General features: G+C 44.3%; 1 protein-coding gene across 1 annotated transcript in view; it reads left to right on the top strand.

The window, feature by feature from the left end:
• rpa1 (replication protein A1) overlaps window positions 1–12,523 on the top strand; it is an 84,531-nt gene that overhangs the window by 16,930 nt on the left and 55,078 nt on the right. The window contains exons 3-4 of the mRNA XM_078422043.1: window positions 406–478; window positions 10,678–10,786. Of these exons, the coding sequence (XP_078278169.1) occupies window positions 406–478; window positions 10,678–10,786 (182 nt within the window). The remainder of the gene's footprint in view (window positions 1–405; window positions 479–10,677; window positions 10,787–12,523) is intronic.

The raw sequence follows: 12,523 nt of genomic DNA, 5'->3' as shown, positions 1-12,523 counted from the left end.
ACACAATTAGCAGGAATTCGCTACGGTGATTAATTCCTCCTGAGAGCTTGCCAGATTTGTGGGTGGTGCTGTCTTCGAGCAAAACATTTTAAACTCGCATAGAAGATTGTAGAAATTCAATTTGCACTTTAAAAATTTCCGTCTCGTTATGGTAAATAAGGTTGAATTGCGACATGAGTAATATGTAATTTATCCTTTTATTTTGAGCTGTAAGCACAAAATTGAGGTCCAGCACCTGTTGTGACTACAGAAATGAAATGCTCAAATTTTTAATGATCGCAGTCCATTTGGGTGGTGACTCTACTGGAATAGGCTCCTTTTGTCTGCTGATGCATTTATTTATATATAGTTATTAATGGACAATATTACCTCTGCACTGTAAGCAATTTATCCTGTTGTTTATAGAGTATTCGACGAATTACAAATGGGCCCCCAAGGTATCGTGTACTAATGAGTGATGGAATCCATACACTGTCATGTAAGTATTGAAGAAATAATTTATTTGCATTAGCTAAATAAAAATGATTTAATTGTTCATCCATTTTATGGAATTTTATGCACGGTATTAGTATGCTAATTATGGATATATTCCAATTTTAAACTGGAACTACTTCAACCACTTGTCTGGTGCTCTTAACATAATGAGAAGTTATTTTGCAAATGCAGAGCAGGGATTAAGATGACTGATAGATAAGGGTTTTGAGAAGGCTTTAAATAATGGAAGGTATGTGCCAAGGTTATGTGAAATTATTTTCCCCTCCATTCTGGACCTTGTCTGCTCCACTGGACTAAATCTACATCACCTCTCTGGCTCCGACCCCACCCTCTCTGATCACTTAGCCATCACCATGTCCGTCAACATTCCCACCCCAGCTCCAAGGCAAAAACGCAAAATCAACTTCCGTAAGCTGAACTCTGTTTCACCTACCTCGCTCTCATCCTCCCTCTCTGAAATAATGTCCGCCTCTCCCTTCGATGACCTCCACAGCCCTTCTGACCTCACTGACTACTACAACCACACTCTCTGCTCCTGCCTCGACCAGCTTGCACCTAGAACAACCAAAACAGTTTCCTTCACCCACTCTGCTCCCTGGTTTACCCCCGAACTCCGCATGATGAAAACTCATGCCCGCCAACTTGAAAGACTCCGCAACAAAACAGGTCTCACAATTCACTCCCAAGCCTACAAAGACCACCTGCAGCACTACAAAGATGCCCTCTCCCGCGCCCACTCCACCTACTACTCTCAAATAATTCACTCTGGCTCCGGAAACCCAAAAGCACTCTTCTCTACAATAAACAAACTCCTCAGCCCCCTGGACACCATCTCCCAATCATTCACAGTTGACAAATGCACCACTTTCCTTTCATTCTTCCAAAGCAAAATAGACAGCATCTACAGCACCTTAACCACCAACGCACCTGCTCCCCCACAAACCACCTGCCCCCCCTTATCCTGTCAACCCCTGCCTCAGTTCTCCCCAGTCTCCACCACCGACCTCTCTGACCTCTTCACAGGAATAAAAACTGCCACCTGCTCTCTGGACCCCATCCCCATCAGCTTTGTCAAGGCCTGCCTTCCTGCTCTCTCTCCACTTATCACTGCAACAATAAACTCCTCCCTGTCCACTGGCATCGTCCCGCCATCCCTCAAAATCGCTGCTGTCACCCCCATTCTGAAAAAACCTGGTCTAAACCCTGACACCCCAAACAACTTCAGACCAATCTCCAACCTACCCTTTCTGTCCAAAGTTTTGGAACGTGCTGTAGCTTCCCAACTCAAATACCACCTCTCTACCAATAACCTGTATGAAACCTTCCAATCTGGATTCTGCTCTAACCACTGTACTGAAACTGCGCTCCTCAAAATCACAAACGACCTTTTCCTCTCCTCCGACGCTGGCAACCTCAACATCCTCATCCTACTTGACCTCAGCGCCGCCTTTGACACCATAAATCACTCCATTCTCCTCACCCGACTTGAAACCTCCTTTAACATCACCGGCACAGCCCTATCCTGGTTCAAATCTTACCTCTCTGACAGGCACCAGTTCATCTCCATTAACAACTGTAAATCCCCCACCGCTCCCCTCCCCCAAGGTGTCCCCCAAGACTCAGTCCTTGGCCCCCTCCTCTTCATCCGCTACCTGTTCCCCCTTGGTCAATTAATCCGCCGTCATGGTCTCAACTTCCACTGCTTCGCCGATGATATCCAGTTCCTCGTCTCCACCAAGTCAATCTCCACCACCACACACTCTACACTGACAAACTGCATCACTGAAATAAAATCTTGGCTTCAATCAAATTTCCTCAAACTCAACTGCAACAAATCTGAAATCATCATCATTGGTCCAAAAACGCTCACCAAATCCACCCAAAACTTCATCCTCAATATTGATGGTCTCCCAGTATCCACCTCCCCTCACATCCGGAATCTTGGAATCATCTTTGATCAAACCCTCTCCTTCGACAAACACATCAAACACATCACAAAGACAGCCTTCTTCCACCTCAAAAACATTGCCCGTCTCCGTCCATCCCTCTCCTTCACAGCTGCAGAAACCCTCATCCACGCCTTCATCACCTCCCGTCTGGACTACTGCAACAGCCTCCTCTATGGCTCACCCTCAAAAATCATCAGTAAACTTCAATACATTCAAAATTCCGCTGCCCGTCTACTCACCCACTCCCCGATCCGTGACCATATCACCCCCGTCCTTTACAAACTCCACTGGCTCCCCATCCCCCAGAGAATCCAGTACAAAATCCTCCTCATGACCTACAAAGCCCTCCATAACCTGGCCCCATCCTACCTGACTGACCTCCTCCACAGGCACACTCCCACCTGCACCCTCCGCTCTGCTGCTGCCAATCTCCTGTCCCCCCCCATCCGGACCAAACTCAGATCCTGGGGGGACAGGGCTTTCTCCATCGCTGCTCCCACCCTATGGAACTCACTACCCCAAACCGTCAGAGACTCCTCCTCACTCACCACATTCAAAACATCACTGAGGCCTTTCCATATTTGGACAAGTACTGGTGCAGGACATGGTATCAGCTGGAGGAGTTTGAGGTTTGGTTCTGGAGCTTGGGCAGTAACCGATGTTGTGGCGGTCCATTCAAAAGGTGGTGTTTTGCTGGTGGTACGTTTCAGGAGATGATCACCCCACTACCATAGAGTGCCGGTAGAGCAAGAATGAGCAACAGTCAGGGTGATTGAAGAGATCAGGCATTTGAAGCGAATAGGCAGGGAGTTCAGGAGACCCTAAAGTTAACTTGTTCTCCCACTGGTCTTCATTACTGACTGCTGATGGTAGATAGGTTTTTGCACCAGGGGAGTACAAGTAGAGCCAAGATCATGGCTGAGCATGGCTGCTTCAATTATACAGGGAGGAATGGAGGAGAAAAGCCAAGAAAGGTGTCGCTGTGACTGTAGAGGTGATTAAGTGGAATACTCGCTTCCAAGTGCTTAACAGGTTGTTGGTGAGCAGAGGCAGAAAATTCTGGTCAGTGAGGTGGTGGTCCAAATGAGTAAGTTGTACAACACAAATGTCCTTTAGCCCACCATATCCATGCTGGTCTTTTTACCCATCACACGAATATTGTTTGTCCTCATTACATTTATTACCTTCTACGCTTGGCCAATTCAAGTCGCAGTCTGAATATCTCTTAAACATAGTGATTGCATTTGATTTTACCACCATCTCTGGCAGTGAGTTCCAGATGTCAATGTATTTGTGAAAATTCCTCTGAAATCCTTCTTAAAATTCCTTCCTCTCACCTTAAACCTTTGTGATACCTCAACCATAGAAAAACAAATTCTGACTATCTAGTCTATCTGTGCCTCTCATAATTTTGTATAGCTAGCTCTTAGGTTATTCTTCTGCCTTCTTTGCTCCAGCAAACCAGCAGGACACCTCCTCCTACTTATCCTTGGCCATGACCCCACATTTCATAATCCTCTCAAACCATTTCTGATTTTATCACGTCTGCTGGCAGCCCTCCACAGCCTCTAACCTTTTCGTTCCCCAGCCACGCACAGTTCGGTTTTACCTTCTCCCCAAAGTCCATAAACACAACTGCCCTGTTAGATGCATTGTTTCTGCCTGCTTCTCTCCCACTGAAATCATTTCCACGTACCTCGGCTCCATCCTCTCCCCACCCTAGTCCAATCTCTCCTGACCTATGTCCAAAATACCTCACATGCCCTTTGTCTCTTTAATGACTTCCGCTTTCCGAGCCCCCACGCCCCCATCTTTACTATGGATGTTCAGTCACTCTACACCTCCATCCCCCACCAGAAATGCCTTAAAGCCCTCCGTTTCTTTCTCAGCTGCAGAACTAGCCAATTTCCCTCTACTAACACTCTCCTCCGCCTAGTCCTCACTCTTAACAACTTCTCCTTCGACTCCTCCCACTTCCTCCAAAGGGCACTCGCATGGGGCCCCAGCTATGCCTGCCGCTTTGTTGGGTACGTTGAACAATCTCTGTTCCAGGCATACACTGGCGCCATCCCCAAATTCTATCTGTGTTACATTGACGACTGCATCGGTGTAACCTCCTACATCCATACAGAACTCGTGGACCATTAACTTCACCACCAAGTTCCATCCTGCACTCAAATTCACTTGGACCATCTCCGATACCTCCCTCCCCTTCCTTGATCTCGCCGTCTCCATCACAGGAGATAGACAATCGACTAACGTCTATTATAAACCTACAGAGTCTCACAACTATCTAAACTACACTTCTTCCCACCCTGCTTCCTGCAAAGACCCTATCCCAAATTCCTCTGTCTCTGCTGCATCTGTGCCCAAGATGAGGTGTTCCATAGCAGGACATCAGAGATGTCCTCATTCTTTAGGGAACGGGGGTTCCCCTCTTCCATCATAGATGAGGCCCTCACAAGTGTCTCCTCGGTGCTCTATCCTTGCTCCCTCTCCCCCTAGTTGCAATAGGGACAGAGTCCCCCCAGTCCTTGCCTTTCACCCCATTAGCCATCGCATACAATGCATATTCCTCTGACATTTTCGCCACCTCCAACGGAATCCCACCACTAGTCACATCTTCTCACAGAGACCTTTCCCTCCGCAACTCCCTGGTTAACTCGTCCCTTCCCACCCAACCCACCCCCTCCCCAGGTACATTCCCCTGTGCAACACCTATCCCTATACCTCCTCCCTCGACTCTGTCCAGGGACTCCGACAGTCCCTTCAGGTTAAGCAGAGGTTCACTTGCACCACTTCCAACCTCATCTATGGTATCCGTTGTTCAAGGTGTGAACAGCGGCGAGACTAAACGTAGACTGGGCGATTGTTTAGCTGAACACCCTCACTCAGTCTGCCTGGACCTACCTGATCTCCTGGTTGCCAAACACTTTAATTCCCCTTCCCTTTCCCACATTGACCTTTCTGTCCTACGCCTCCTCCATTGTCAGAGTGAGGCCAAAAACAATTTGGAGGAACAGCATCTCATATTTCGCTTGGGCAGCCCAGTGGTATAAATATTGATTTCTCTAACTTCAAGTAACCCTTGCACTCCCTCTCTCTCCATCCTTCCCCCATCCAGGTCATACCAGCTTCAGTCATCTAATTGTGTCTCATTGTCTGTACTCGTTCTCAACATGACACAGCAAACAATGTCCTGTTTCCTTTATCATCGTTAGTTTTTTGCAAATCTTTCATTCATTTGTTCTATATCTCTCTACATCACCATCCATAATCTCTCATTTCCGTTTCCCCTGGCTCTCAATCTGAAGAAGGGTCTCGACCCAAAACGTCGTCTATTCCTTTTTTCCCCCCCTAGGTGCTGTCTGACTCGCTGAGTTACTCCAGCTTTTTGTGTCGATCTTCAGCTTTTCTAAACTCTCCCCATCATTGAAGTCCAGGCAGTATTCTGGTGAATCTCCTCTGCACCCTTTCTCATGCAATTACATCTTTCCATGGTGTGGTAACCAGAACTGCACACAATAGTCCATGTGTGGTCTAGTATTTTGTGAAAAAAGGTTAAAAACGATGCGAAACGATGTGAAAAATAAATAGCACCTCAACGAGAAATAATGTTTTATGACAAGACCATACTTTTAAAAAAAGCAAGATTCTTTAAGATAGGTTTAGCTGTAAGTATACGATCAGCCAAAACATTATGACCTGTTGAGCCAAAACATTATGACCACCTGCCTAATGTGCTGTTGGTTCTCCGTGTGCAGCCCCATACGCAGCAGGGTGCGATGCACTGTGTATTGTGACACATTCCTCCTGTGACCACCATTAAAAAAATTTGTGACTTGTGCCACAGTAGACCTTCTGTCGGTTCGGACCAGACGGGATAGCCTTTGTTGCCCTCGCGCATCGATGAGCCTTGGGCGCCCAACACCCTGTTGCCGGTTTGTGGTTTGTCCCTCCTCGGACCACTGTCGGACCACTGCTGACCGGGAGCACCCCATATGCCTTGCCGTTTCAGAGATGCTCTGACCCAGTCATCTTGCCATAACAATTTGGCCCTTGTCAAAGTTGCTTAGGACTTTACTCCTGCCCATTTCTCCTGCATCCAACACATCAACTTCAAGAACTGACTGTTCTCTTGCTGCCTAATATATCCCACCCCTTGACAGGTGCCATTGTAACAAGATAATCAATGTTATTCACTTCGTCTATCAGTGGTCATAATGTTTTGGCTGATCGGTGTATGTAAGAAGGAAGCCTACTAAATAAAGTTGGTGAGCTACAGGTTCAGTTGATCATGGAATTACAATGTTATGATGGCGGAAGCCTGGCTGAGAATAGGCAGGAAGGGTTTCCAAACCTTCCCGGATACAAGGTATTCGGGGAAAGATGGAAGGTAACAAAAGAGGAGTGTGGCAATATTGTAGAAACAAGGAATTGCAGATGCTGGTTTTCCAAGGAAAGACAAAATGCTGGAGCAACTCAGTGGTTAGGCAGCATCCCTGGAGAACATGGATAGGTGATGTTTCTGGTTGGCATTCTCCTTGATTTCAATGAATGTTGAAATGCAGAAGAGAATGTTCCGGAATGAACAAGGACAGAAGCTTATCTTTTTAGAGGTTAAGAAACAGCAAGGGTTAAAAAACAGTACACTTTAGGAACTGTTTTATAGGCTGACAAGTGGTGTGAAGGATATTGAGTTCAATTGCAGGAAAATTGTAGAGACGATAAAAGCAATAGAGTAGTGATAATGGGATTTGAACTACAAAATATTTAACTGTAACAGAATAATTTGAAGGACAAAGTAGGTTTGGAGTTTTTGCAATCTGTTTAGGAGAATTTTCCTGACCGGTACATTTCTGCAGGCCCTTGTCATTGTTTGAGTTGGTTCTAATTAACGAACTGGGTCAAGTGGAGCAGGTTTTATGGAGGAAGTTCTTGAAAGTGTTTATTATAAGAAGATTCAGTCATAGGGTTCAGAAGGGAGGTGGTTAAATGTCTAAAAGCAAAGAATTTGCAGGGCTTTGGGGATAGCATTGAAGAATATGACTGGGTAGATTACTCTTGCATGCAGTCCCTCTGTGCTGTAACGATACAGTAAGTCCATGTAGATGTGGAAAGCAACAGTGATTAGATCAACCTGTATCCCCGGTTGTTAATATGGTATCTGATATAATTAAGGCTTTGGGAAGGCTGAATCATATCATATCATATCATATCATATATATACAGCCGGAAACAGGCCTTTTCGGCCCTCCAAGTCCGTGCCGCCCAGTGATCCCCGTACATTAACACTATCCTACACCCACTAGGGACAATTTTTACATTTACCCAGCCAATTAACCTACATACCTGTACGTCTTTGGAGTGTGGGAGGAAACCGAAGATCTCGGAGAAAACCCACGCAGGTCACGGGGAGAACGTACAAACTCCTTACAGTGCAGCACCCGTAGTCAGGATCGAACCTGAGTCTCCGGCGCTGCATTCGCTGTAAAGCAGCAACTCTACCGCTGCGCTACCGTGCCGCCCATTAATGCATTTCCTCCTACAGCCTCTGTGATCACCAGTAAATATATCCTGTTCTTTGCTGTCGTAGGCTAAACAAGATAAATTGCAGTATTGTTCTACTTGACTGAGAATTCAACTTCTATCATTGTCTTCTGTCTCAAATTAGCCTGCGCATATGAACCAATGTTCTTTCCTGCTCAATCTTATCCACTATTGCTCTTTTTCTTCCTGTTTTATATTTGGCCATTGGCTTTACATACAGTATCATCCTTGTGTTTAAGGTGGCTGACAGTGGAAAGAATTTTAACATAGTTGTGAATAAGTCCGGGCCTTGGGGTTGTGTGTTGGTTGGTGAGGAGAAGTACTACATGGGGGAGTGCAAAGTACTGCATTTAAACAGGAGCTAGAGAGAGTATGTAGTTGTTGTTGGGTAAGTCAACATCTGGCACAGTTGATTATAAAAGCTGTACAGAGTTCAGATGCGGCATGTTACAGTAAGGAAGAGGGACAAAGCTAGCAATGTACGGGAGGATGAGAGAGGTTGTAAATTTGCCAGGTGTCTCACATCTGTGGTAGGGCATCTAATGGGGAGGTTTCTTAGGAATAGGATTTACTCCTATTGGAAGATTGGGGACAGTCAATGGGGTTTTCTGTGGGGCAGTTCATGTTCTTTCCTACACATCATGTCTTACAAACTTGCTTTAATTATTTGAGGTGGTGACGAAGGTGATTGTAGAAGGTAGGGCAGTGGATATTGTCTGCATAGATTTTCACAAGGCATTTGACAAGGTCACGTCAGGCAGATCCAGAAGCAAAGATTTATGCATAGTTTGATTTTTGTGCATTGCACGAGTGTATATATGAGAGGATACGATAACACTTTATTCATTCCCGGAGGGAAATTGGTCTGCCAACAGTCATAACGCACAATAAGGTACACAAAGACTTGAAGTTAAAATTGAATTAAAAGTGGAAAAAAAAGAAAAAGACAAGCGACTGGCTGCTGTGTGCACAGCGCCATAACCAGAACGAACGAACAAACAAACAAACAAACAAATGCAGGCTTATCCCCTGGGCAGAAGATTCTAAAACTAGAGTGCCCCCCTACACTTGGTCCCCCTTTGTTCCCCCACCGTCCCCCACGCCGGGTCCTCCATTGTTCTTCACTGCAGTTCTCCCACAACACACCAGGTCCTCCATTGTTATTCACGGCAGTCCCCCCATGACAGGTCCCCGTTGTCTTTGCCCCCCCCCCCCCCCACGTTCATCGAGTGTCACCGGGGCTCCTGCTGCTACTGCGGCAGAATTAAACTTCACTTAAAGATGCATGGAATCTGGTGATTTGGTAGTTTGGATTTAGAACTGGCTTACATATAGAAGACACAGAAGTGGTGGAAGTTGCGCTATACTGACTGGAGGTCAGTGATCTGCAGTCTTCTGTTATATAATGTCGTTGTACAGTAAGTTTGCAGATAAGAACATTGACAGAATTGTAGATAATTAAGGCTTTCAAAGGATCCACCTGGAAAAAGATAGACACAAAAAGCTGGAGTAACTCAGTGGATCAGGCAGCATCTCTGGAGAAAAGGAATAGGCGACGAATCGGGTCTCGCAAAGATGCTGTCTGACCCACTGAGTTACTCCAGCTTTTTGTGTCTATCTTCAGTTTAAACCAGCATCTTAAGTTCCTTCCTCCACTTGGAAAAATATCATTTCTAGATATGGGGGGAGAAATGGCAGATGGAATCTACGCTGGGGAGGTGTGGGATGTTGTACTTAAATACAAGAGGAAGTGTACAGCTAATGGCAGGACTTTTTAAACAACATCAATATGTATAGTGCTGTAGGGATCCAAATCCATAGATCCCTGAAATCTACACAAGCAGATAGCATGATCAAGAAGTCGTATTACTTGTCAGATTAACACATCTAATTGTCTTAAACTGCCATTTTATAGGCTTGCCATCATTGGTTGGGATAGACACAAAATGCTGGAGTAACGCAATGGGACAGGCAGAATCCCTGGAGTGAAGGAATGGGTGACGTTTCGGGTCAAGACCCTTCTTCAGACGACTTGAAATGTCACCCATTCCTTCTCTCCAGAGATGCTGCCTGTCCCGCTGTGTTACTCCAGCATTTTGTGTCTATCTTCGGTTGAAACCAGCATCTGCAGTTCCTTCCTACATCATTGGTTGGGACGTGGGGTATGAGAATCAGAGGTTGCGTTGCAGCTGTGTAAAACTTTGGTTTGACCAAATTTGGAGTATTGTGTGTGGTTCTGGTCGCCCTATTACAGGAAGAATATTGAGGCTTTGGAAAGGGTGCAGTGGACCAGGATGTTGGCTGGATTAAAGGATATTGGCTGTAAGGACAGGTTAGACAAACATGAATTGTCATCTCTGGAGCATCAGAGGCTGGGAAGAAATCCCATAGAATTGCTAGAAAATTTAACTGCTGATTAGTTGGGGCAGATTTATTTGCCAGTGCAGAAAATGGTTTATGGAGTGGCCAAAGTTTTCTGCCCAATTCTATAACTGTACCATGGGAAACCCCTTTACTAAAATAATTACCAGATTTTAGAAAATTAATTAGCATTATTTGAATTTGAATTGTCTGAGATATCCCATCTCATTTGAGATATCCCTCTATTGTGAGAATAGCTTGTACAGTATTACATTTTTAAACATTGAAGTAATAAATTCAAGATTTCTTTTTGTTATTTTAGCTTTCCTCCTTGCAACTCAACTGAACTACATGGGAGATGAAGGTCTTATTGCAGTAAACTCCATCTGCCAAATCAACCGGTTCATTTGTAACACAATGAAGGATGGAAGGTACGAAGCATAAATTAAGTCTAGTATTTATGAGCTATGAAATGTTAAAATGATAGGGGCTTTCGGTTTAAAAGGATCATTTGTCTAGCCAAGTGGGGAGGTGATAATTTGATGCTGAGTGGTAATATATTTCCAAGTGTCCAATTCAAAAGAAAATACACAGAAAATTTGAGTAGATCCAAGGCAAGTAGATCCAGTCAGAGCAAAGTTTAAAGAAATTTAAATTTATGTAGCCTGTTTCAAGTTCCCAATGTATCAGAGCTCGACAGTAGCAATCTTGCGTCTCAATCAATCCATGTGGTTCTAGGTTGAACTGGAGGAACAAGCTCAGAATCTACTGTGAAATATGGTGCTCCGGGATTGGAGCACATAGACCGTTCTGTCGATGAGGCATTAAACATTGGTCATGCCACTTGCTTTTGGGTAGATTTTAAAGATCCAATTAGCACAATTTGAGAATGAGCAAAATAGTTCTCTCTTGTATTCTGGCAATATTTACCCTTGCTCATTAAAACACTTTGTCTTGTATCAGTGGCTGAAAACCAGCTGTGCCTAAAGTGGCTGCAGCATTTCCCAACGTCATAACTTCACACTTCGAGTACTTAATTGACTATAAAATGATTTGGGCGGCCTTGAGTGTTAGATTCTTTTGTCAAAAACTGCAAGGAATGCAGAAATGTTTCAAAGTGAGATTGAAGTGCTGTTGAGTGAGCAAATATAATTTGCCACTCATCAGCCTATATGTGACTGTTATCCAGATCTTATTGTGGTTGGGAAAATTCCGTCAAGAGCTGCAAATGTTACTTTCCACTTAAGAGCCATGGTATAGATATCTGTATGTGGATAGTATAATCATCTCCACTCCACATTCAACAAATGACCATTGCTAAATACCTCTAACTTTCTGGGTGAGGTGGGAGTTACTGTCAAAACCTGATAATTGACATGATTAGCCATGGAGGAAAAAAAATGGATTCAAGAGGCCGACAAGCTTCAACAGCATTGTTTCCATCACAGGATCTGTGGTTGTCTAAGAGCTTGAACCACCACCATTTTCTCAAGGATAATTTAGGATGGGGTTTAAATGGTGGCTTTGTCCATAATACCTTTGTCTGATGAATGAATATTTTTAACAAAATGTTCGCTCCTTGTATCCAGGTAATAAGTGAGTTCGGAATCTCGATCTCGCCCGCTCACCGAAGCATACAGCAATAAAACTAACAAAATCATCGTAGTTTTGTACAAATGCACCATAAATACATCTAGTTAATAGTTTTGAAAGCAGTATTTTCTTACCTCGAAGAAGCAAAACTGGAAAATACGGATGAAACGCAGATCTGTATACACGCAGCAGCTCAGCCGGCGAGACTGTTTATCCTGAATAACCTATGACCTGGGCATGCGCAGTCAAGATACCGAACTCACTTATTGAACAAACTGGATAAATTGTTTTAAATCAGAAACCAATATATTAAAGTAATATTCCTTCTGCAGATTGTTTTATCAGTTTGGATAAGTTAAGAAAATGTATTTTCATTATTAAATCTCCCCTGCTTGGATTAGGTGGTCTTAGCTTGACTAGAATTTAGAAGGATGAGAGGAGATCTTATCTGAACGTATAAGATTATTAAGGGGTTGAACACGTTAGAGGCAGGAAACATGTTCCCAATGTTGGGGGAGTCCAGAACAAGGGGCCACAATTTAAGAATAAGGGGTAGGCCATTTAGAACTGAGGTG

The sequence above is a fragment of the Rhinoraja longicauda genome, chromosome 26 (assembly GCF_053455715.1).
Source record: "Rhinoraja longicauda isolate Sanriku21f chromosome 26, sRhiLon1.1, whole genome shotgun sequence".
Classification (NCBI taxonomy): Eukaryota; Metazoa; Chordata; class Chondrichthyes; order Rajiformes; family Arhynchobatidae; genus Rhinoraja; species Rhinoraja longicauda.
This window is presented reverse-complemented; position numbering and strand designations above follow the sequence as displayed.